The sequence below is a fragment of the Ambystoma mexicanum genome, chromosome 5p, assembly GCF_040938575.1.
Source record: "Ambystoma mexicanum isolate Mex_15411 chromosome 5p, UKY_AmexF1_1, whole genome shotgun sequence".
Taxonomy (NCBI): domain Eukaryota; kingdom Metazoa; phylum Chordata; class Amphibia; order Caudata; family Ambystomatidae; genus Ambystoma; species Ambystoma mexicanum.
Window position 1 is genome coordinate 437,494,877 of NC_090930.1, and position 25,740 is coordinate 437,520,616.

The following is a 25,740-nucleotide window of genomic DNA, read 5'->3' on the forward strand; positions in this document are numbered from 1 at the left end:
ATCATGAGGGCATTTCACGGCTGTACTTCTCATGGATCTAATGCATTTTCTGCCATATGTTGATGGTTTCCCTGTAAATGTATGTTGCATCTATCCCTGCATGTATTTGAATCTTCTTCCTAGCAGTGTATAGACTCGCCCACTTTGGTATGCTCAAACCTGGCTCTCCCTATCCTAGTGCCAACACTATGCTCTATCTTAATCTAGTTTGCAGTCCTACACTAAAGTCATATGATCTATTTCTTTATGGCAGTTTGCTTATGCAATGCCTATTCAAACATGCCAATTCATGGACAGATTCTGCTTCAGCGCATGTTTTCTCTTGACCTTTATGTTTCTGGAATGGAGTAAGACTTTCTCAGCAGCTTGTATCGCTTTTCACCTGCTCGGTATTAGTGAGTATCGGGGGCAGAAGTCAGAAGTTGGTACTTGCATGTTCATCTGTACCCTTACAATGCAAAGACAACAAAGAGCATGTAATCAAGCTGCTCCTCTCCCTGGGGGAGCCTCATGTCACCATCATGTCCCTTAAAGATCCCCACTTGTATTTGACGCATACTCACTGTGATGATGGTCTGTGCAGCCGCCATTACACTCCCCACTTCCCTCTTCCCGCTGTTGGCCACTTATCTTTTATTTACCATTCTAAGATGCCCAGTCATGGGAATGCTTGTCATCAGCTGCTGTCCCAATGTACAGCGCTTCTGATCGCAGCACGTCCTACTGTTCTGACACTCAATAAACACTATAGTGTCGTAAGCTTCAAAACGTTGGCCCCTCTGACTGTGGAAACCTGAATAAGTCTTACTTCACTGATAGCGATATGGCAAGTGAATAAACAGGCGTTTGCCTTAATAACTTTACTGAACAAATGTCAACTTGAGGAGCAAGTTGAGTTTCTAGAACTAGGTGAGGGGTCATCAGTGATTGGTGGCTCACAGTTGCCGCTCCCTCTTTGGTGTCCCTCTACTGCGCACTGCCTCCTGAGCTGAAGTGCGGACACTGTTCTTGCGTAAATCTCCTCAGTCGTTTGTTCTCATTACAGTACTACAAGTGCACATGACACATCACAGGGGGACAAATATCAAGGCTCTGGTTAATTTTACAAGGCATTAGTAATGCAAAATTAATAGGTCGAATCACAGGCATGTTGAAGGGAGGAAATGTACACAGGGACAGATCCGCATTCTCTTTCATCCAGAAGCGGCGGGGGCCATTTCAAGTTAAATAATCTGTAATGTGCATCCACGCTGTGAAAGAAAACGGTACTCTCAAGAGTACAGCAGGCACACTCGTAATAAGTAAACAGCTTTCCTGTTTGATCTCGCCCTACTCTTTCGATACATATTCGAAAATGATATGTTTTTGACTTCTAGGTGGCCGGTTTCTGAAAATAAATCCACATATTTGTACTGCGTGATTCAATTTCTAACAAAGTGAGGAGATTTAACGACGTTGGATTGACTTTCTATTAAGCAGCGCCCTCTTGTGTCATTTTTATGAAAAGAACAGAAACAACTGAATCTGATTGAATATTAACAGAGTTCAAAATGATGTAATGTTACTGAGCCTTTACATGTGAAGTCTGTGGGCAACTGACAGTGACCATCGCGGGCACAGTGAAGGAAGCCAAAGCATTGGCATTAGAAAAGCGCAGCCAATGTAAAGGAAATTTCGGCTTGGTGCAAATTGTATGATATTGCTAGAAAAAGGGAATTCGTTTGAGAGGGATTCAGGGAGGAGGAACATGTTTGGAGTTGTACCATCATGTTTCGGGAAGGCACCGGTCTTCATTGCTCTTTTACACACTATGGGGACCGGTGCTGCAAATTTATACATTTCCCTGTGCTTCCATCTGGAAGCAAGGCCATTATCAACGCCTGGAGAATGGCTAACAGTGCTCAGAGCCATTATCCAGGCCTGGTGAACGGCTAGCAGTGCTCGAACATGGAGAAAGCCCGTCCATCCAAATGGAGGTGGTGGGACGGATTTCATATTTTGGGACATTTTAGACGCTCCATTGAGGACATTCTGCCATCAAAGTCACATCTGCTGAACAGTCTCACTTTCAGGCAGTGTGGGCTCTCCCAGGTGTGCCTGCTGGCTGGCACTGTGTGCATTTTGCATTTTGTAATTTACCAACATCCACATATACGACCAGAGGTCGAAGTGGGCGGGTGTGGTCGGGAGTGGTGCTCCTATACTTTTTATTTTTAAGTTTCACCGTTCCTATACTTTTATTTTAAAAAGAAACCATTCTGGAATGGTTTAGTTTTAAAATAAAAATGTAGGAAGAAGTTGAAGCTTGCATTCCCATAAATAGTAGGTGTGTGTGTTTGAGGGTTTGGATTGTGTGTAGGAGGGGGCACAACAATGGGGTTTGTGGGGATTGGGGCAAACCAGTAGGGAACATAGATCCACTACTTCTTTTCGTACACTTCGACCACTGTATACGACACCGCATGTATACCTGCTGCTGGACATGAGTAATTGCCATGGAACTAGGAATACAATAGAGGTCATTTTGTCATGGATGACCGGTGTTCTTTATAGTCTTTCTTTAAGTTTAGGTATAGTGGTTTTGCACTGGTTAGGCAACTAGTTGGTCTTAGCAATTGTACTTAATAGTTTGTTTTAATGAATGTAATATTAATTGTTTATGCTTAAGTGATGTAAATCCTGTTTATTTCAGTTTTGTTGCCGTATAATAAAATGTTTACTTGTGGTTTTGTTGCATCACGGGTTGTTGTACACTTATTATAATTATAAATTTGTATTTATAACACGCTCAATGCCAAAGAGATTTATAAGTGTGGATCGGGGATTCGAACCTGTGTTGCTCTGTGTCGTATTGCAAAATAACTGAGTTGCCACTGAGCTTTACTACCCAAGCCACTTAGATTGGTTTTGGTGTGTATCCCCTAGACTATGTACTTATGACGAGTGTTTGATGATAAAACACAGAGAGTGATAGGTGTATTCCGAAGTGCTATTTAGGTAACAAAAACTCTGATTAAGTCCATGAGAATGTTTGTGTTCTATATAGAGTACGTGAAGCGGCAATAAGGCTTAACCTTTAGGACGTTTCACGCTGGGGTGTTCACTTAAAATTGCAAACCCAATTCTGGTTGCCAAATCTTCTACAAAAGTGTTAACAGTCTAGTATTTAGAGGGGTCAATATTAAATAGATCATAAAGACGCCCACCAAAGGATTTCGAGCTGGCAAGTAAAAAAAACTCAGTGTTTTTTTCCAAATAAAAAAGGGAATACTTTTGAAAGTGAACCTAAAAATGTATTGTATGACTCCAGATATCTGATGACAGTTTGTAATATATATAAGGCATGCCTAGGTTGTGGCATTGTGACTCCTGGGATTACACAATCATGCAGCCTCGAGAACATGATTCCATATTATTGTCAGCTTATTGGACAGTGACTCATTCATGATGGTCCTAGTGTGTATTGAGCTGTCTGGGCTGGGTGTGCTCTTGTGTACTCCCCCGCAGGAAAATGCTGAACAAGGATTACCCTTGCCCCAGAATGCACTGGACAGGGCCTCCCAGCAAACCAGAAGTCAAGGAACATCCCTGGGACCTGGTTCCCATCACTTGCTAACTACACCGACCTGGCTATCCCCTTCCTGTCCCAGTCTTCTTCCCATGTGCCATTGCTTCTTGGACACCACCTTATGTGTTAGCCATTCAACCAGCTCAACAACCAACACTGAATCCCCTCGGCAGGAAGCTTCTAGAAGCTTGGCTCAATGTTGTTGAGCTCCCAGAACAATAACTACAGTTATTTGCAGTGGTCCTGATGTGCATCAAAGAATCCCAGTAATTTCTAAGACCTCACGCTTTACTCTTTCAAAGACATCTTCATTGAACATGAGCATTTGCTGCTTAAATTCTTTCCCTTCCCTCCCCCACCCTCCATCTTCAAACTCATGAGCATAGAGCATGGTTTGTGTTGTTCAGTCATTAACAGGCGCCAGTAGTACCCGGACAAGGCAGAAGGCTGAAGCCTGCCTGTGAAGAACCAGAGGGGGGGTCTGTACTTCCGCTCTCTATTTGGTAGAGGAGAGGCACAGAGGACCCCTGCCAAGATTCTCAATAAGGTAGCAATGGACGAGCAATCACGGCCTAGCTTCTCAGGAGGTGATGTGGGCTGGTTCTTAAGTACAGTGTAGTCCCCACTCACCCACAAAGGAATGTCCGCACACCGTATTAGTCAAAACACAGTCTTTATATAATTAATATCCAAGGTCATGTACAATATCACGATAATTCACTTTGTACTCAGTTATCTACAATGGCAAATATACAGTTCTATGTTGTCCCACAATTACTATTAGATCTCTTTAAAGTGCATCATCTGTACGGTTAAATGTCACACACATCTGTTTGTTAAGGAAACCAACAATAGATATAAGAGGAAAGCAGTTGGTTAGAACAATTGGCACTGGCCACTACTGTTAAACACAGTTCTGTGTGGAGATCCCCCCACCTGGGCAACCTGTAAAATAAAGATATATCACAAACCCAGTCCATATATTGTTCACAAGAGATTTTCCAATAGTTCTGCAACCCCAAAGTACTTGGCGTTGTAGCGTTCCTCGTCAGGGAATCGACGGCCCTTCTTGAGTGTCCTCCCTTTAAGGCAGGAGTCACAGGTCGTCGGATGTCCGACGGAGAACAGGGTGAGCTATGACATTTGGTTTTTGTTTCACAACCATAGGAATGTAATGTTATCAGGTATTTGGTTTTCATTGAAAGCATCACAAGGGCGCAGCATAACAAAATCGCAACACATAGTGATGAATCATAAAAGAAAGACTAAGGCAGCATCGTTGGAATGCACAGTACAAAGCAACGACTCAGCGCTCCCCTTGGGCAGTAACAATGAGCAACAAGTTCTAGAACGATAATGGCAATAAGTTAAAAGAAAAGCACAGGGAAGTGTATGCTAAGAAAGAAAGAAAAAGACGAGACAGGGAGCAAAAGAAAGCAGGGAACTGAAAATAAAAAAGAAAGGTATGACTAATTGAGAAAGAAATTGAGAACATTGAACATAGGAAGAGATCAGAAAACTGATGCAATTAATGAAAGACTCCAAAAAAAGGACAGGCAATAGACCTAGAAAGAGGAAGAGTGAGGAAACAAGGACATATCTCCAGCAAGGAGGACAGCGTGGTCAGAGTAAGGGAGAGCAGTGACGAGGAGGCCTAATTAGGAACATGGGACAGCTGAGAAAGAAACTAAAAAAGGTGATAAATCCATGAGATGAAAAGGTGATTGGGAGAAGCAGCAGGGAAGGGTTATTAGCCCCACAATTATAGGTTTTTATGTAGTGCCTCATGCTAGACGCCTTCCGAGGCCAAACCCTTTGATAATAGCTATCAATCCTCAATTGACTAGTAGTAAATGTGTTGGGCTCACTAGGATGATGGGCTGAGTCGGCCGTGTATTAGAAGCTGGCCATGTGTCGAGGTGAGCGCTTACTGAGCGACCTATTGCCCCTCCTAAAAGAAGAAGATTCAGCTGCTGTAGTCTAAGGCAATTCTGTGGGTGGTCAGGAAAAGGGGAAGGACCCCACAATTGAGCTTCAGCTGTTAGAATGCTGACTTAGTTGCCCCATTAATCTGGACGATAGATCAACTATCTGTGCTAAAGGCAGCACTCGGTTTTCGGGTTTCATTGTTAGGCTCAGGCATTGCATTAAGTGGAGGCAGCCCGTATGTTTATTTTTACTTCTTTTAATTTTTCCATATCATGAATACTGACATTTAAAATTGTTCACTTGCTCTTTTAAGGAATCACCCGTCAGCAAAATATTCGCATTTCAATGTTCTGACAAAGTTAGCTTACTACTTCAGCACTTAAATCCACACTTTAGATTGCAGTTTTCTAGAGTTTGGGCAACATGATATCTGTTCTTCTCATTGTTACAAGAGTTCTGCAAGAACAGCAAATACATACAAAAGTCACAAAGAAGTCAGTGGTTTTGTGGGATGGGGAAACTAAGAAAAGTAAGGGTGTGATGTTGGGGGCAAGATCACTTCAAATGGATGGGTTTAGACAGGATTAAAGAACTGTACAACATTCCTTAGCTCCCCCACCCCAAGACCCAATGCACACATGCCCCCAGCTGCCCAATGCACAGGGATCGTATCCATTTTATGTTGGAGGTCTATGTATGCAGATGTATATATCATGGACCATACGCAGGGCTCTGCACACGTAATAACGCAAAGGTATCATGAAAAGAATATTTAGAATTGCATGCACTAGAATGAGCAGACAATCAGTTTACATTGGAGTTGGTGATAGGACACCGTAAATATTCCTAAATCAGTGGCTAAAATGAGGTAATATCAACAGCAGAGAAAGTGGTTAATACAAGGACATTGCAAAGTCTGCCTCTCCAAATGTTTTGCACTACAACTCCCATCAGCGCTAGCCAGCATAGCCAATGGTGAAGGGTCATGAGAGTCGTGGTTCAAAACGGATGCAGACCCCCAGGTTGCTGGACCCTGTATTAGGATATATCACGGAAATCGTATAGTATTAGACACATTACTCCAATTATAGCCTTACAAATCAAACATTTTAGTAGCAGCCGTATTTTAAACTGAGGTTATGCACTAGAACAGTACGATGTGTGAGGTCCAGTTGAGACCATTTAAAGTAAACCGGATATGAGGGCAGGGACGTCATTTAAGGGTTGCCAGGGGACGCACCTGTGACCCATGAGGTCTCCCTTGCTACCTCTAGGGTCTTCCTTGCTAATCCTAAAATAAAATAATATATACACTTTTTTGTTTGTTGTTTAATTTGAGGCTCCTGGTCTGTGGGCCTGTGGCTGCAGCATGTGGCTCTTTGATTCTGGAGTGGCTGGATTTCTGATAATTATAGCTGGTAAGATAGCTCAATGGGTTGAGTGTTTGCTGCTGGAATGTGTGTGTGACCTGCAGGTTGTAGGTTTGACTCCTGGCAAGGTCCACTCAGCCTTTCATCCCACTGAGGTTGATAAATAAGTACCAACCCAGGTTGGGTGATATAGTATGTGTCCTATATGGAGCACCTTTGCATAATAATAATAATTTAGCATTTATATAGTGCTGCGAACCCTGATGTATCTGAGCGCTGCTTAATATTACCCACAGTGTGTGATGCTCATTTATCGACCTCGGAAGGATAAAAGGCTGAGTTTGGCCCTGCCAGGATTCGAGCCTGCGTTAGCAGGCTCTGCACAGAAGTCAAAGCGAGCGCTCTACTAACTGTGCCACTTGCCCGGCTTGTATAGAGCATACATGCTATATAATAATACATCATAACCGTTTGGCCTTGGACGTCTGTTTGCATTGACAGTAATTTGGTGATATGGGCCTATATGCACTGATATTAAGGATACATATGGTGATCCATTCTTGTGTGAAATGTATATCACTTTACAGTGATATGTAACCATAGTCTTCATAGTGTACTTAGAAACATTGCTATGTGATGCCACTTCCTGTTGCCATGGGGTGAAAGGTTGTGTTCCATCGCTTCCTGTGAGGTCAAGGGTCATGTTATATCACTTCCTACCCCTGGCATTTTGGTGAAATGACTCCCTGTATGAGGGAACGAGCAGCTGGGAACATGTTACTAGGACATTACTAGGCTGCACTCTGTACAGTTGGGTATTAATAGAAGCAAGATGCTTACTCAAAATGTGTGGAAGGATTGGGTCCCATGATCAGCCCAGACGGACGAGTCATAGCTGGTCCCAAATGAAAACGGGAGAAGGGGTGAGGCGCGGTTAAGGAAAAAGAGGGGAAAGGGGAGTCCTTGTGAGCATTTAGGCAATTTCAGCATCTTGCCCACCTCCCTCTACCTTTTCTACCTATGGTAGATTTGACAGGCGAATTTCATCAGAAATTGTAAATGTACTGCAGAACAAAACATGTTAATATGTGGCTGAGCACGCTAAAGGAGATGCTGTTTTCAATACTTAGTGAACTGTGACCATAGCCATGTCGAAGGACCTGACATATCGTCTTGTCGACTAGAATGTGATCTTTAAATGTAAACGTCATTTATTAAAGGATGTCCTGGGGAATTGAGAATCCTAGATAGTTGTGTAGAAAAAAAGAAAGATTGTGAGTTCCCATTTTATGCCTTTGTGTAGTCTTTTTTCATAAGTAAATGTGTATATGTCACGTATCATGAAATTCGTAGTGCAGACTTAAAAGACGTATTTTAGGGTGAAGAATGATGTTTCTGATATGTTAGGAAATGTAAACTCTTTCAAAAATGCTTATACCTCTACTTTTTTCTTTTTTGTCTAGGAACTTTTATTACATAACAATCCTGCGTGACCCTGTATCCCGCTACCTGAGTGAATGGAGGCACGTTCAGAGAGGGGCGACCTGGAAGGCTTCCCTGCACGTGTGTGACGGAAGGTCTCCAACTTTGGATGAATTGCCGAGTTGTTACACCGGGGATGACTGGTCCGGTTGTTCTCTGAAGGAGTTCATGGATTGCCCCTACAATCTAGCCAACAATCGCCAGGTCCGCATGCTGTCCGACTTGAGTCTAGTTGGGTGTTACAATCTGTCTGTAATGCAAGAGGAGCAGCGCAACAAAGTTCTTTTGGACAGCGCAAAAGAGAACCTCAAGCGCATGGCTTTCTTTGGACTTACAGAATATCAGAGGAAAACTCAGTATCTCTTTGAAAAAACTTTTAACATGCACTTCATCTCGCCATTTACTCAGTTTAATAGCACAAGGGCGTCGAGCGTGGAAATTGACGAGCAGACTCAAGACCATATCAGGGTCTTAAACTTTTTAGACATGGAACTGTATGACTATGCAAAGGACCTCTTTTTGCAGAGGTACCAGTATATGAGACAGAAAGAGCACCAAGAAGCGCGAAGGAAGCGCCAGGAGCAGCGAAAAATCCTAAGAGCAAAGCACGCACGTTTCAAAGAGCAAATGGAAAATTCTACTACTGATGATTACTTAGGAAATGTAGAGAAGTGGCGATAGAGAAATTGGGTGATTTTTTAAGACTATTATAAATGAACTGTGACAAACATTTAGCAGGCAAAAGTACTAGTTGAAACAAGTTCTGATGATTAACTGTTGGAAGGAAGCAAGGTTTAACAAAGTTGCCTTTGCATTATATGATGTACACAGCTTATTAGGGAAGGCTGGATCTTCAAGAGTCATGCAATTCTTATTTTTTAGAGTGATTGACTTCACATCCAAAACCGAGCCACGGAGAAATGTTCTTTTATTGTAGTTTACACCTGCAATGATACAGTCATATTGTAAGAAGAGTCCTCACCAGCTACGATGTGTTACCGAGGTGCATTAATGTGACCACGAGATGGGTCAAGCCCTTGTTTTAGTGGCCTTGCGTTCTAGACCATTCTTATCAAGGACAATATTCACAAATGGAAGGTCTGCATTTACGTTGGTGTTAATGATAAAGAAATGTAGTGCCCTCCCCTGATAGGCTGTTCATTTTGAAGGTGATGCTGCAGAAACCCTCCTTAACAAAACCATTATTGTTTTTTTAACATTGTCGAAAGAGCTTTTATTTTCTACATTTAGAGGATCGGCGAAATGAGATCCCTTTGATTTTTATTTCCAATGGATGTACTGTTTCTCACGTGTTCTCTTAGTTTAGAGGTGAAAGTGAGAAAGGCCAGAGAAAAACAATGAAAGGGCATTGGGTTTCACCACTAATGATTGGAATTGAACACTGTGTACAAGTGGCTACAGTATAGCTTCGGAGCAGGCTTTGGTTCACCTGAGGCAATGGAATGGACAAGATTTCAAAGCATTGCAATATTGTCTAACGTTCAGATCAATGTTGCTGAAATATCTGTGACTATGATCATGAAATTGTATTCAAAAGAAACAAACGATTTTTAGTGTCTAAAAATAGCTTACTTTCATGTCAGGCATTTTATGAACATCTTTTTCCTTCATATTTTGGGTCCCAAAACATTGCAGTGAAGTGATTAAGTAAAATATGACATTGTGAGTACAGGCTTAATTGAAAAAATATCCAATAATAATTGTCAGTAAAAAACAAACATTCCCCATAATTTCCTGCTTGACCAGTGCATGCTTCTATCAGTAATTCAGCCGCCAGACTGAGGCTACTGAAGGTTTATAGTGATAAAATCGAATTTTTATGACATTTTTTATTCGAAATGGGGGGGTTCCCCGCCAACCCCCTTTTTTTTGTTTTTTTGTTTTACCCATTTTATTTTATTCCCAGACCCCAAAATAAATATATAATTAAAAAAGAGGGAATTCGACTTTTTTTTTTTTACATTTATTTTTCAACATTATTGTCATTTGACTTTTTTTTCGACATTTTGACTGCCCACCCTACTGAACACGGAAGTTGCATGCACAATCTGAGTGCGGATACACCCTGCTTAACTTAACAGCAAAGAGAAAATGCATCTTCTTGTGAAAAGTAGATCATTATCAGATTGACTACCATGCATCTTCCATGCCAAGCTCAAAAACTAGACAGTGGCTCAATACCCGTATCGGACTGAAGCAAGGGAGGCGCTAGGTGGGGAGAAGGCTCTAAGGGGGAGACTGTGGGGCACAGAGTGGGCACTACCCACCCAGGGATGTTTCAGAGGGCCGTGAGGGGGCAGGTTCAACATGCTACCATATCAAGGTAGGTGGTGGACAAAGGCAAGTACCAACAAAGGGTTCTGTCAAAACACCTCTAAGAATCCCAAGCAGGGATCAAAATGGAAGGCGGTCATGAAAATATTATGACTGAAGTCGAGGGGGAAAAGAAACATACCATTACAAAGGAATGCAAGAAGTCCTGAGTGAATATTGGAAAGGTGCTGAGGAAGGATCAAGGGGTAAGTGTACATGAAGCTACTCCTGTGAAAGGCCCAAATGGTTCCTGGGAAACCGAGCAGCTGAAGGACATTGCTGCATAGTGAATGACATCCTTAATCATGAGTTGGCATTTTAAGACATTGATGATCTTGTGGTTGTGGCCAAACGGAGGAGAGTGGGGGGAGGGAGTAAGTAGGGTGGGGGCCAAGAAGCTGCCATTGCTGGCATTTAAGCAGCGAACCATAAAAAATGGCAGGAGTGAGTAGAGCCAACAATATGTGAGCTAGGCTAGCAGTAGAGCCGAGCGCAATCAATGTTACAGAGGAGGCAGGCAAGGGTGTTCAAACCTTAAGGAACGGAGAAGCCAAAAAGTTGAAGAGTGCCTGTGGGTGAATTGCATTTGTGACAGGGCAGGCAACCCTACCTGGATTTCACACTGCATTTTGTGTGTAGCACCTGAAGCAAGATTGTAGGTGTTATTCTAGAGCACTTGATTGCCCTTCGTTTCATTGTATGCCTTCCTTCTGTGATGAAATAAAGAGCACGCATGTATTATAAATTAGCCTGGGCTAGGGTTGCTATAAACTAATTGATTCCATGTGGCTTTTTATTCCGCACCCGCTTGTTAAGCCAACTATATCTGTGAGGCATTCATTACATTTAAACAACAAAAGAACTAGCCAATTGTTGTCTTTCAATGTGATTGCAAGCAATTAGAAAATTAGAAAAAAAAGCTTGAAATGAAAGACTGTCTTTAATTGAATAGGAGAACACAAGTATTGCATCTCTAGCAGAGAGCTGGTCTCAAATTCATAAAAAATTAGTGGATCACAAATGCACACACCATCTACTTTCAAATCACCATTCATGTGCACTAAATGAGTTGCTTTTCATTTTATCATTTGAACTTCTCTGTTATATGTTTGATTTGAAATAATGTTCAGTCTGTTTCAAATCAAGCAGGAATGATTATTTTGTAAAGGTTAATCATTGTGGTTCATAATTAAGAGGCCAGACGTTTAGAGCGATATTACACAGTCAAACTCTTGCCGGTGGTGGACACATACAGTGGAGTGGGGCATGCTGCCTTTGTGTATGCCAGGCCTGTGAAGGGCCATTCCCCCGCTGGCAGATGTGTTCTTGACTGCACCTCTGCCAGTGTGTGGTGACCTCCTGTCTACCTCTTGCTAGAGGCCTGATATCGCTTGCTACTGGCCCGCGGCCATGGAACTATTCACCAGAGCATTCCTGTTCTGCTGTGGTGGGGAGCCACGCGGCATCAGGAGGGCACACTCGAGTGGGCGTACTGCCCTCCTTCCGAATGACTCTTTTCTATGAGTGACACACTTTACAGTCCACATAGGGACACAACACATGGCACCTATAAAGCAATTGAGTAGGTTGAGGTCTCTCAACAATGCCAGATGAGTTTCTCAAATGTGCCTGCTATGCCATGCATAGGCACATGCTAGAGATTTATGTGCCCTGTCTATTTTACTTGACAAGCCAGTCATGTTCTAACCCTGGGATTGTGTATTGTAGTTTGATATAATAATCAGCATTAGATAACCTCAATGGTGCCACGATTAATTGTCAGTGATCACACCCTGTTCGTGATCCCTTTTGGAACATGACAGTCATATCATGTATTCCGCCACATCCAGTATCGCTAGCATTGCCTACTCGAACCTTGGCACCTTAAACAAAGAGAATGTTTTCCGTGGCTGGCATCGCTAGCATTGCCTACTCGAACCTTGGCACCTTAAACAAAGAGAATGTTTTCCGTGGCTGGCATTTAATACACGCCTTTGCAACTCTTAGTGCATGTGTGAATCTTGCGTTTGACTCTAATTAATTCTGTACATTTCTGTGACTGCATGAACCTGGCCACGTTCACTCAAAAACACAACTGACACATTTTGATCATGTTTCAAAATGTTTAAAATCTTTTATACTCTGCCTGAATTGTAATGATAGGTACATCCAAGAATTGTGAAAGGAGCTCATTGATGTGTGAATAAAAAATAGTGTGTCATAAAAACAAGCTCAACTTCAAATAAACCTAAATTAAATTGATGAGAAATGTGCTCTTTGGCACATTAACTAACATGCACCAAAACAAATGTGTAATCCTGTACATACGTCACAAACCAGAATTCTCAAAGAATGCCTTCCTCGTGATTTGTCGAGCAGCGACTTGGTGAATTTGATGAATTTCTAACACTATTTGAGGATTGCTCACATGAATAAGGTTTCAGTTTATCCCAGTAACTGCTAGAAAGATGTATTAATTGCACAATTTCACCCGGGCCCAATATCAATTTGCCACCTTTCTGACATCCTGGCCTGGTTTCAAGTCGTTATCAGTGTCTTCTGCCATTTTTACAATGATGCTGTGCAGGTTAGGCCTAAAACAAGTTTCTATTATTTTCTTTATGTGCCATTGGTAAATTTTTCTGATGGCAATTCTCGTTAATAGACCTTGTAAGTAGTTTACGATTGTATGCAGTATTTTTAAGCATCCATACACGTTCTACCCACTTAATAAATATGTCTGCCGCAAATTCATGTGCTAGAAGCAACGCAGTTACAGTTGCTTGCCATTGCCGCCATTTAGAGAATGGGCCTGTGGAGTGTATTTAAATTTCAGTCCAGATCTTTTTCATAGATTTGAAAGAAAATGACAGATGGACATTGAGGCCGCCATTTTATAGTCAATTCATCAAATGAGCAGGGATGGTGTGTGATCACAATTGGCCTTGCCTTGAACATGCAAATGAGGCATGGCACTTGTACGTAACTGTGGATTTAAGTGTAAAAAAGCGAGCAATCCTTGTTTTTATAATAATGGATATAAAGATCTCTGTATTCAGATCTTGAATTTGATACTAAAACCAGTATGGAAGCTCTCAAACATCTCCACTTAAATCTGCACTAAGAAGCAAGGGTCATCCATCAGAGGTTAAGAGTGGGGAGCTCCAGCACTCTTATTTAACTGTAAACATCTGTATGCAACATAATCTAAAATGATAATTCCTTTAGCAACATTCATGGGTGCCGTCCACTACTGAAGATCTACAAGATTCCAATTTATAAACTCTATGTTTACAAAGACGAATGCATCCAAGCCTGAATCCATTTAACCAATAGGTTCGGACCTTGCAGGCTTTGCCAGGCGGAAACAGCCTGCAGGCCAGTTTAAAGTCTGATGGGCGTGTGAGCCTTAAGAAAGGTCAAGGGCACCATTACCTCCAAGGGAAGCCCTGAAGGGAGGCCACCATATCTATTTGCATCCTGGCATAACGCAAGGGGTGCTAAGGGCATTGCTTTCTCATGCGAGGAGTGGCATGGCAGAGAGCTGCTTGCCATGTAACAAAAATAAACCCACTAGAAGTATGGCCTCCAAGGAAATGGCAAAGGAGACTTACAAGAGAGAGTTCCATGGGCCAGCCCGTGTGACAGAGAGCAGCGAGGGAGTCTGGGAGAGGCCAGAGCACCTGTTTGTACATTGGAAGGGGGGTCGGGTGTGGTGCGTGGAGGGATGCGGGTCAGGGGCATAATGGGAAAGCCAGTTTGGACAACATTCGGACGCATGCAGGCCAGTTGACGCTTCCGGTACGAGCCCGCCAGTTACCGCCTCCGGTAGGAGCCACTTGGTCGGCAGTGACACACCACCCGAGTGCCTAAAAATGTGTTTATGAACATCTGAACGAAAGATCTTATGTTTGTGAGTATGAAGTGATGGCTATGATAAATTGCTCTATTCAATTACATTTTGTTAGCTCAACACAAGTGGGTCATTAAGAAATTTAGAGATTAAAGGTGTTGAAATGCCTTTGTTATGCAAGAGTGAGTTGTTCAGTTACTTGTACCAAATGATGTTGACCAACATAGCAATTAAATGTCTCTGTTGCTTCAGGAAGGGTTGTAATGTAACAAAGCGTATGAAAATTGGTTGTATTGCGCCACTGTGTACAAATATGGACGGACGCCTATGTAAACCCACTGTCACACCAGTTGTAATGGCATTGCCTACTGATGAAGGTGGCATGGCTATGTCAACAAGTACCCCTGTGAAAAGATGTATCATACTGAACTGCCTGTCTTTGCACACATTATTTATGCCATGTTGTTTCAAATGTAGAGAATGGGTGTGATTAATTTCCTACATTTGCAAAACATGCTATACACACTGGCCCCGAAAAACATGAATCATGCAAACGGGAGGAGTAATGAGGCTGTTGCAAGCAACCCATCTACGCTGTGGACGAATGCATTTTGTTTATGTATTTAGGATACTGTACATAAGGGATGAATAGAACATAATGGTAACATTTGTCAAAAGCATACTACTGATTTACACTGTAGATCTCCTATTATGTAGATTTACAAATACAAATGTTTTCATTGACTGTAACTTGGCAATAGAACTGGTGAATAAATTGCAATTACGGTTTTTCATCTTGTCATTTCTTTGTCTTGCATTTCACTTGTTTATTTAACAGTGGTTGAAATGAATCATGCTAAAAATGCAATTTTAGTCGTGCAAACTAAGACTATGAAACATCAAAGTTTAATAGATGATTAGGAAACTGTACCCACAGAGTCCAAGTCCTACAATTGTGAAGAGCAACAATGTGATAAGAGCTTTCCAAAATTTTAAGTTTCAACAGTGAAGAGTGACATTTGCAAACAATTCTATCTCTATTAAGCTGTATTGTCAATTATATATGAAAACCATTACAGAAATAGTAAGTGCCCATATACTTTCTGCTTGGTTTATTCTATCCTTAAGCTGTTGAGGTATCCCCACTTTGTGGGTCATAAAATAAAAAGAGGTCTTGCTCAGCATCATGGTATGATATGATATGACATGACAAGTCATTTATAATGCACCTGTACACAAGTGTTTCGAGGTTGAGATTATGGGATGTATATGTCTTTCTCTCGCAAGCCTCAGCTCTTCCCCAAAATTTGCAGTCTTGAGCGCTTTACCCAGAAAACTATTTTTTCTGACTCAACATGATCACACCACGTTCTTTCAGTGTCTTCTTTATCCTACCTAATTAAGTTCCTGTCTCATCAGTCTGGATTACTGTGTGCCTGATTTTCATGAGTCTCAGTATGTGTTACCACGCCATGCAGACAAACCAAAAAGGAAGCTGCTTCTGTGCGTGATTTACCCCTGGCATGGTCCAAACAGATCATTATAGATGACCTATGGCATCCAGATTCTTTTCCTAATGGGGCTCATTCCATTCACACTGAACCCCACCTGGGCAGCTTGAGTTTATTCAATGGATTTTGAGAAGAGATGGCATGTGTTTTAATGTCAGCAGCTGTTAGATTCCTTGCTACACCTTAGCTCATAAATTCACACTTATTCAGGTGGCAATTCTTTAATGTTACCTGCACTAACAGGAGTAAAGATTGTAAGAGGATTCAATTCAACACTACAGCTAAGTCAACGCCTAGTCTATAATACTGAATGAAAACCCTTATTGATATATCTTTATGTCTAGTTCATGCGTTCTGGATGACTACCCCTATATAACACCCCTCTCTTGGAATCCCCCTGACCCCACTGAGCCAAGAAGTAGTTCTGTTTTGCAAGTTAAAATGTTTATTTGATAATTTAAACAATAGATATATATATCAGACTTTATAATAAATTAATAATTGAATATCACACTTAATCTGATATGATAAAGATTAACAACGGAGAATCTGGCACTAGCACACTTCTTTATAATCACTAAGGAGTTGACATGAAATGGATAAGATAGCAACAATACTTTTATGGTTTCAAATGGATGCAATGTGGAATGAAATGCAGTACAGAAAATAACTTGATAGGATTTCAGCAAAAGACAATGTAATCACTTTCTTGGACAATTTACCCCCCCCTTTTATGCAATGCAAGGAAATGGAAGGAAGGCACACAATTCTCAGAAATGCAATTCAAATGTAATTCAGTTCACCCAGCAACCTAGGCTACAGACGTTGAAAACACAGCCCAAATGCTTTTAAATGTGCTGGCAATGTAGAAAAAAATATGCTAAAATGCTTTTAATTCCCTCTAGGAGGTTTAGGGTGAGTGGTATATGCTTTGAATAAGTTCAGGATCACTTTAGCAAGGATCTAGGGTGTAACTAGCAGGTTAAACGAATTTCTGGCAAATGGAAGGCAAGCAGCAGCAGATTTTTACACGTGAAGAAATTTGCAAATCGCGGTAAATTCGCAAGTGCGTTTTTCACGATTGCGGCAAAACTGTAGGGGGTAGGAATGCGGTTCTAGGTTCGTAGGAAAGCCACGATTCTAAGCTTTCAGAGGAAAGTTACTGCAAGTCTCTAGCACAAACGGTCACGGAGATATGAGCGATTAAATAAAGGTCGTTTTTCAGATTTGAAATTTTAAAGTTCAAAAAGACAAGTGCAGCTTGCAACTAGAAAATGACAGGTGACCGCTTTACTCAAGTTAAAATAGCTTGCATTAGATTATTTTAACTAAGAGATTGGGTTCTGCACAGTTTTGCTATGTACTCACACTATATTCTTGAGTTAAATGGGCCTCGCCACGGATCTGGTCAGGTTTTAGACTGGACTCTAGTCTCTGCACTTCACAGTGATCTGGGTCAGCTCTCTCTGGTTCTGCTAACAGTGATCTGGGTCAGCTCTACTCTGCTGGTCTGGTCTGGGTCTCTGAAGGTTGATGGAGGTAAAGTATGGATTTTCCCGGCAGAGCTTCCAGCTGCAAATGGATTTGAAGGTCCCTATCTGTCCTGTCTCTCTGCTTTTATGTGTTTTGAAAATGGGTGTGTGTGAGCAGCATCACTAGCCAGCCCCTCTCCACTTATCATTGGCCAAGCTTTCATTTCTCCCCTGATTGGGGGAGCTAAGTTGTGTCAGAGTGATGTCATTTTACAGCCTGCAGAAAGTCCACTCCTCCTGTCAACTTGCACACAAATCTAGATTTGAACCAAATACATATTTCATAGCTACACAGTGGTTTGAAATTACATGCACCCATCACATATCACAGGAGGTATCCCCTGTTCCAACTCTGCTCTTCCTGGGGGCTTGCATTCAGGAATGGCAATATTTTGCACTTTTTAACTGGTTTGCAATATCGGACATTAACCCAAATTTACACACATGTGCGCAAGGAGTATGGACATTAGTTGATGAAGTGTCAGATTTTTCACATGCACACATTTTGAGTAATATCCTCTTTTCCGCTAAAACCCCCCTGAACATGCCACCGGTTCTAAAAACCTCTTAAAATGTGGGCAGAAAAATCACAAGAATTATGGTGTCATTTAAATAATTTTCACAAGTCCGTACTATAAGTTATTCATCTTTTTAGAGTTATGTTCTGGCCCCAAAGGGGTGTGGTTTTTTCATGTCACATGGTTGAATTTCTGGTTTTTCCAGTTCTGCCAAGCCAGCTTGCTCTCACAGGCAGTGCCCCTCCCCTTTGCTTCAGGAGGAAGCTACTTTTACGACATCTGCAATAAACCATCTGCCTGGGTCAGGACAGGGCTTTGTTCAGAGCTCCTGTATTCTGTGGGGGCTCCCCTTAATTCAATTATCAGAGAGATGGCATATCCTTAGTGTGGCCAGCAAAAGGCAGATAGGCCTGGGAACACAGCTGTGACTCAAGTTTCACTCCTGATGGGGGGTAGTTGCCAGGCAAAATTGGAATCTCTTTAAGCCAGTTTTTAGCTACATGTCATTTCTGTTCCCCAGTCTTCTGCATTCAAATAAAACTGAACGTTTTTACATATGCAGCTAGAATGCTGATTCTAAGTTTAAAACTATGACATTTAAACAATTGAAACCTATGTGACACTAAAAAATAGGTCACTCAGTCAATTTAAACATTTAGATTTGTAGTGTCTTTCAGTCCAAATTTACTTAAACTGCTGAAATCCACAGCTCAGCCAGTCTTGCTATAAACCTTCAAGTCACTTCAGAATATAACTTTACATTGGATCCACCTCTCAGTAAGTCTTTCTTTGGCTTGCTTTGGGTTCATTTATTCAGTTTTCTACAAAAAAGTAAAATCTGGTGTTTTAAAACGCCGGCTTTTGGATAGTGGTGAGTACTGGTACTGCACCCCTTTTTGGGATTTAAGAAAATGAATTCCCAACAGTTATGGGTTTGCTTTTGGCAATCAGCATTGCCATTCCCAATGGTTTCAGACTACTGTGTGGGTAGTCCAATGGTGGTTTTAGGCAGTGTCCTTCTGTGCCCATAACATCGGCAAAAATGAGTGGCAGCCTATTATTCATGGATTTCCCTGTGCATTTTCTGGGAAGCTCTGGCCATCATGATGTTTTCCATGTCAGAACTGCACAGTTTTGAGGTATGGCCCGGATGCATGGGTAAATACATCCCACAAGCCCCCCTCTTGCGATGGCCATTCTATTTCACTAATGGGACTCGCAAGACCTGGGATGTTTCCTCATCTTCTTCCAATAGATGGCACAGTTCAGCATCTTTTTCTCCATCCGGTCGGATCGATCGGTTCTCTTTGCCGGTCCTGATGGGAATATTGGGCGGTACCCCGGGCCCGTTGCGTCTCTGCTCCCGGTCTCCGGATCGTCCTCCTTGGCCCGTCTCCCGGTTTTCTTTCTCCTAGGACGACAAAGGAAGAGCGGCAATACCTATCCATAGACATTTTTCCCCCACCATTGATATAGTGGGGCAGCATAGGCATTTCATCATAACGAAACATTACATTCTTATTTTGAAAAAAAAACTGTATAACTAGGAGACAGTTTCATGCAAATCACAATATTTTAGAGACTAGATGTGGTATGTTTTATGGATGGAACTGAATTAATCTGAGACAGTACCCACTAGGATTCCAGAGGATTCCTCCAGTTGTTGCAGAGCGTGCCTGGGATGGCAACATTTCAACTGGTTTATGTGGACCCACTTGTCTTCCCCCGCTGCCAAAGGACCTTTGGGGATGTGGATTTTGTAGGCCACAGGGGAGATTTTGTCTATAATCTCAAAGGGTCCCTTCCATGTAGGCAAAAATTTCCGCTGTTTTGCCTGGTTTCTTTGGAAGTTGTATAGATAGACCCGGTCCCCCACCTGATATTCCTTCCTGGAAGTTTTCAGGTCATAATGGGTCTTCATGCTATCAGCCGATCTTTCTAGATTCCGCTGAGCGTAAGCAAAAGCATGTTGGAGGTGTTTCCTTAAATTCTCCACATACTCATGAGTAGTGGAGGCATTTATCAGTGTCTGCTCTTGGGTCCTGTAGAGCAAATGCTGCGGAAGCACCATCTTGCGCCCAGTCATCAACTCAAATGGTGACATTTTGGTTGCAGATGAAGGGGTAGATCTGATGGCCATTAGGGCCAGAGGTAATCGGATATCCCAACTTGGCCCAGAATCTGCCACAAACTTCTTTAATATGCTCACAATGGTTCGGTTATATCTCTCTACTGCCCCAGAAGAAGCTGGTCTATAAGCAATATGCAACTTCCTTTTGACCCCCAGTATCTCCCACATCTTTGTCATTACTTCACTGGTGAAGTGGCTACCCCTGTCTGACTCAATCCTTTGAGGTAGACCAAAACGGGAAAAGATGTGGTTAATCATCAGGGCAGCTGCCGTTTCTGCCTTGCAATTTGGGGCTGGGAGACATTCCACCCACTTGGTGAACAAGCATGTGACGGTCAACATGTACTTATTCCCCCTAGCAGAGCGAATCACAGGGCCGACAAAGTCGATTTGTAAATCTGACCATGGCAGTGTCATCCCCCTCTTTTGGAGAGGCGCACGGTGCGTGAGGGATGATGGCTGAAATTGTGCACACACAAGACACCCCTTCAAGTATTGGTCGAGGTCCTGCCCCATGTGTGGCCAGTATGCAACCACTCTTAAGATTTCCAATGTTGTGTGAAACCCCCTATGACCGGCAGTGGCTGCGACATGGGCGTGACTTAACATCAGGCTTCGGAATGAGGTAGGAACCACCCACTGATCGTGGCCAGCTTTGGATTTCCTTACCAACAAACCGTCTTGGATTCGGAACATTTTTGGACATTTCATCAACACTCTTAGGTCCTCTTTCCCAATGTAATCGGTATCCGTCAGGGGAAAGTTCTCAGGGTCCTCAATGTGCTGGTAAAATTTACCAATTGTTGGATCCCCCTTCTGAGCGGTAATCAAATCCGCATCAGGGGTCTCCTTGCTCCATTGTGCAATTGAAAGGTCGTTGTGAGTATTTGTCTGGGACCTAGTGATAGCAGTGACCTGGATTTCCCCCAATAGGGACTCAATCTCAATTAGATCCCCTTGGATGGCCCCGGTTTTGGCCAGCTGATCAGCTAAGTCATTTCCAGTTTTGTCTGGTCCCTCTACTTTGGAATGACCCTTGATCTTTTTCCAATAGATGGTCATCTCATTCGAGGTGACCAGATCATCAATGTTTTGGATCAACTTCCCATGTTTCAAGGGTTTGTTGTTAGCACATAACATGCCTCTGGTTTTCCAATTAACCAGGTGCTCCACGAACCCGTTCCGTACATAATCCGAATCTGTGATTATGACCAGTTCGTGGAGTTGATGCTGGACAGCAGTGAGGATGGCCTGATGCACAGCCATCAATTCTGCCACCTGACTACTTCGGGGACCAATTTTGTATCCAGCGGAGGGTTCTGGGGACTCATTCACCCATGCATTCCCTACGCCGGCCACCAGTTCTTTCTCCCCGTCGTTGTCAACATGGTAAGAGCATCCATCCACATACACAGTGGGCATTCCCTCACACTTGTCTTCTTCAAAGACTTTGTGTGGGGAATTAAGGTATGCCTTCGTGTTGTCCTTTATTTTTAGACTTTCGTCCTCGAGACAGTTTTCTCTGGCACAATCATGCAAGTCAGCCAGACCTTGCGCGAGGGGACTCTTCTTGTTTTGGCCATATCTGACCTCCACAGGAAAGCCTTGCATTGACAGAATCCAGGAAGTAATTCGGGAATTACTCACATTTCCGGCCCGGATTCTGTCACTTTGAAGATATTGCAGAGGCTAGTGTGGAGTCTCCACTATGATGTGTTCCCCCTGGATAAACGGGCGGTAATTCTTCAATGCCCACACCGTTGCCAGGAGTGCCTTCTCACAATCGTTGAATTTTTCCTCCACAGAGGATAAAGTTTTGCTCGCATAGGAGATTACTTTATTGACCTTGTCATGCTTTTGGTATAATACTGCCGTCAAGCACGTATTAGAGAACCCTGTCTCCAGGAAGAACTCCTTGTTTCTGACAGGGTAAGCTAGGCAAGGCGCTTATGAGAGGCTTCTCTTGAGTTGTCTTACTGCCTCGGCTTGTTCTGGACCCCATTCCCACTTGACCCCCCCCTTCAGGAGATGAGTCAGGGGTCTGGTGATCTCTGCGTAGCCCTCAATGAACTTTCTGCTGTAATTAGTCAGTCCAAGGAGGCTCCTTAGTTCTCGCAGAGTTGTGGGGTCTTTCAGTTTCTGAAGTGCTTCCACTTTCTTTTCCTGGGGACAGAGACCCTGAGGAGTAATCTCATGCCCCAAGAAATTAACACGGGTTCTACACCACTGTGCTTTCTGAAAGGAAAGTTTTGCTCCGGCGGCCCTCAACTGCGTCAGAACATAACGGATCTCCGCTATGTGTTCCTCCACAGATGAACTTTTGATGAGGCCATCATCTACATAAGCCAGGTTACCCCTCGCACCCAGGTCGGGCATGGCCTTATGTAGGAAAATGTTGAATTCATTGCCGGAGTTGAGGTATCCGAAGGGAGTCCGGGTCCATGTGGACTGCTGGCCCTCAAAGGTAAAAGCCAGTTTGTATTGGTCCTCCCTGCTGACAGGCACAGTCCAGTATCCATTGGTCAGGTCTATTGCAGTGAATACCTGTGACCCCTGGATCTGGGCCAGCCCTTGGTAAATGTAGGGAAGAGGCCATCGGGAAGTATGGACCCGTTTGTTGAGCTCCCTGAGGTCGGCACAGAGTCTCCACTGGCCGTTTGGCTTCAATATTCCCAGCACCGGATTATTGAAGGTGCTGTGGACTGGACGGATTATTCCCCTGGACTCAAGTTTCTTAATTATTTCAGTAAGGGACTCCATGGATGCGAGAGGCAAACGATATTGCTTCACAAACACTGGAGTCATGCCAGGGTCCGTGGGGATTGTTGTGGTGTGGATGTCGGTGCGGCCACAGTCATATGAGTCTACCGCAAAGAGATCTTGGAAATCCAAGAAAACTTGTTTCAACTTTTGCTTTTGTTCCAGAGTCACACAGGCATCAGCTAGGTTGACTCTCTCTTCCACCATCTGCCTGAAGCCTGGAAAGACTTCTGGTTTGGCTATTTCAGCGGCCTCCTCCAGCTGGGTGGAGAAGTCGCTGGTCAGAGTGCTGATTTGGACTGGAGGCTTCAGGTGGGAAAGGCAGCCCTCATGGACCTGGAAAATCACCTCATCCCTCCTAAAGTCACAAGTCACATCTTCCTTACCATAGGGGCAGGAAGTGTACACCAGGAAGTTCCCCCCATGCCGGGTAAAAATCCTGTCTGGTGTTGTATTGTCCTCACTGTCACTGTCAAAACAGTCCTTGGGGATTGGTCCTAACAGTTCATTTACTAAATCGATGGAAAAATGTCGGTCATCAACCGCCATTCCAATAATGGTGCCTGCGGCTAGAGTAATACTCTTCAAGTCGCTGTTATCCACCTCTATTAGAATGGTGTCATGTTCTATGTTGACTAATGGAGTTGTGTTTACCCCTAACCCTTGCTGTTGGAGAGAAGCATTTAGATGTATGTACGCATCAGGGTTTTGCAAATATTGTCCTCTTTTAGCTTTCACTTCCAGGGAGAATTGTCGGGTCCTTTCTGGGATGGTGACTTCCTCTTTAATCTGAATTTCAACTGCATAAGGTAGCAATTGAGCTGACCTAAATGCTTTTTCTGGATCATCAAAGCCCATGGGATTATCCGCTAATCGGGACCAAGCTTTGAAGTTTATTAGGTCCAAACTAATTGCAAAGCGATTGAGAATGTCACTGCCTAAGTAAAAGGCGGCAGGGACGTCTCGCACGACCCAACAATTGTGGACTATGCTCTTGTTGCCAATGGAGATTTTGAGCATACACCTGCTTGGCAGGAGATGTTTGGAATTGGGTGCTTCCAGGTCCATTTCCCATTTGTCCATCAGTTTGAAGGTGGGAATGGCTGGATCTTTTGGGAGTTGGCGGAACATGGCTTCGCTGATGAAGCTCTTACCGTTGTTCACACACACTCGAGCGAGAACAGAGTCCTTCCCATCATTTAATTGGACAGGGATGAACCACTGCTCTCCAATTTGCTGAATATCAGCCAGGCTCTGAGCTGATTTCACATCTTTCTGGACTATAGGAGTGGGAGTTTCTGATTGTGGATTAGTATAGAATCTCAGAGTGTTTCCTTCCAGCGTGGAGTACCACTTTAGACTGGAAGGAAGGTTGATTTTCAGAAATAGAGAGGACCCCCCATCACCAGTCTGTTGTCCTACTGATATTACTGTCACGTCTGGAATTTGGTTGTTCTGGAAGTGAAATTCTACTTGGTCAGATTTTTGTTCAACCATGTGGCAGGTGCCGTTTAAACTAACATGGTTGACACTCTGTTTTAATTTTATTGGTCGGCTAGTCTGGGTCCAGAGGACCTTGTTTACGCAATCTATTAGGGGTGACAACCTTCTCAGGAGGTCATTCCCTAGTAAACAAGGGGTGCCCTCTGGGGTCACAACTATGACCGGGTGTTTCAACTTGTGTCGCCCAATCTTAATGTCCAAATCTGCCGTCCCCTCGATGGGAATTTCCTTCCCGTCAAAGTTCTGGAGTTGCCCAGGAAGAGAGGTGAGAGGAATTTGGTAATTCCCTCCCCTTCCTGCATTTAGTTCGTCAAAGGCCCTTCTGGACAGAAGGGTAGCTTGAGATCCAGTGTCCACCAGTGCCAAAATTGTACCCTGCCCCTGTACTTGTACCGGGGCATAATATCTTCCCTCCTTCTCCTCAAGGGGGCACAGATAATGTACATTTTTGGACAACTGGTGGGCTAATTTTCTGGTTTTGGACATCGCTAGCGAAGAGATTTGGGCAGAATTCTGTGGAGAGCCTTGGGAATCTGAAAGAAAAATTTGGCAACTGGAGATCAGAGCCATTGTGGGTTCCCCTGGCTCCGGTTCCGGGCCGCCCCCCCCTTTTTGGACGCAGTCACCAGGATGGGTTTGAACCAGGGGATTTTCTTGCTGTTGGTTCTGGGATGAGATGGTGGGCGGCGGTAGCTCAGTCTCCACATCTCCCCAGTCTGGATTTGCATCCCTAGGGACCCATTTTTCTTTGGGAGGAGTTCCCCCCTCTCTGAAGGAGAAGATCCTTTTCCCAGGATCCTCTGAGGATCCCTCTCCCTCAAATTGGAAGATCTGTACCTCCTCCTCAAACTGAGTCTGTTTGGGTCTTTTGTTTCTCCTACCCCCCTCTGCTCCTTAGGAGGCAGACTTTCAGGGGCAAGAGATTTTGTTTCCGGTTCCTGGGTTTCCAGGGGCTGTTTACAAGTGAGGAAGGAAGCTTCCTCCAAGGCTTTACACCCCCCTTCCCCTTGTGCCTCCTCCCTGGGAACCGGTGAGTTATCGGGGTGCTGCCCCCGTCATTGTTCTGGAGCACCAGGTCCAGAGTTAAGTGCGTTCTGCGCCGGCACGCCCATCTGAGGGTTCTGCTGAGCCCTCAGTATGTGACCCAGATCCCGCGCCATGTTTTGAACCTGGCGCTCTAACTGGGAAACCCGCTCAGGCTGATACGGGGCCCTGTTTTCTCCCCTGGGCTGATCCCGGGAAGGGTAGC

The 25,740-nt window shown here is 43.5% G+C and overlaps 1 protein-coding gene across 1 annotated transcript in view; it reads left to right on the forward strand.

The window, feature by feature from the left end:
- The window catches only part of HS6ST2 (heparan sulfate 6-O-sulfotransferase 2), a 50,288-nt gene extending 34,960 nt beyond the window's left edge, over positions 1-15,328 (forward strand). Inside the window, exon 2 of the mRNA XM_069612289.1 lies at positions 8,331-15,328. Within this exon, the coding sequence (XP_069468390.1) occupies positions 8,331-9,030 (700 nt within the window). The 3' untranslated portion in view covers positions 9,031-15,328. The remainder of the gene's footprint in view (positions 1-8,330) is intronic.
- The last annotated feature ends 10,412 nt before the right edge of the window (positions 15,329-25,740 follow it).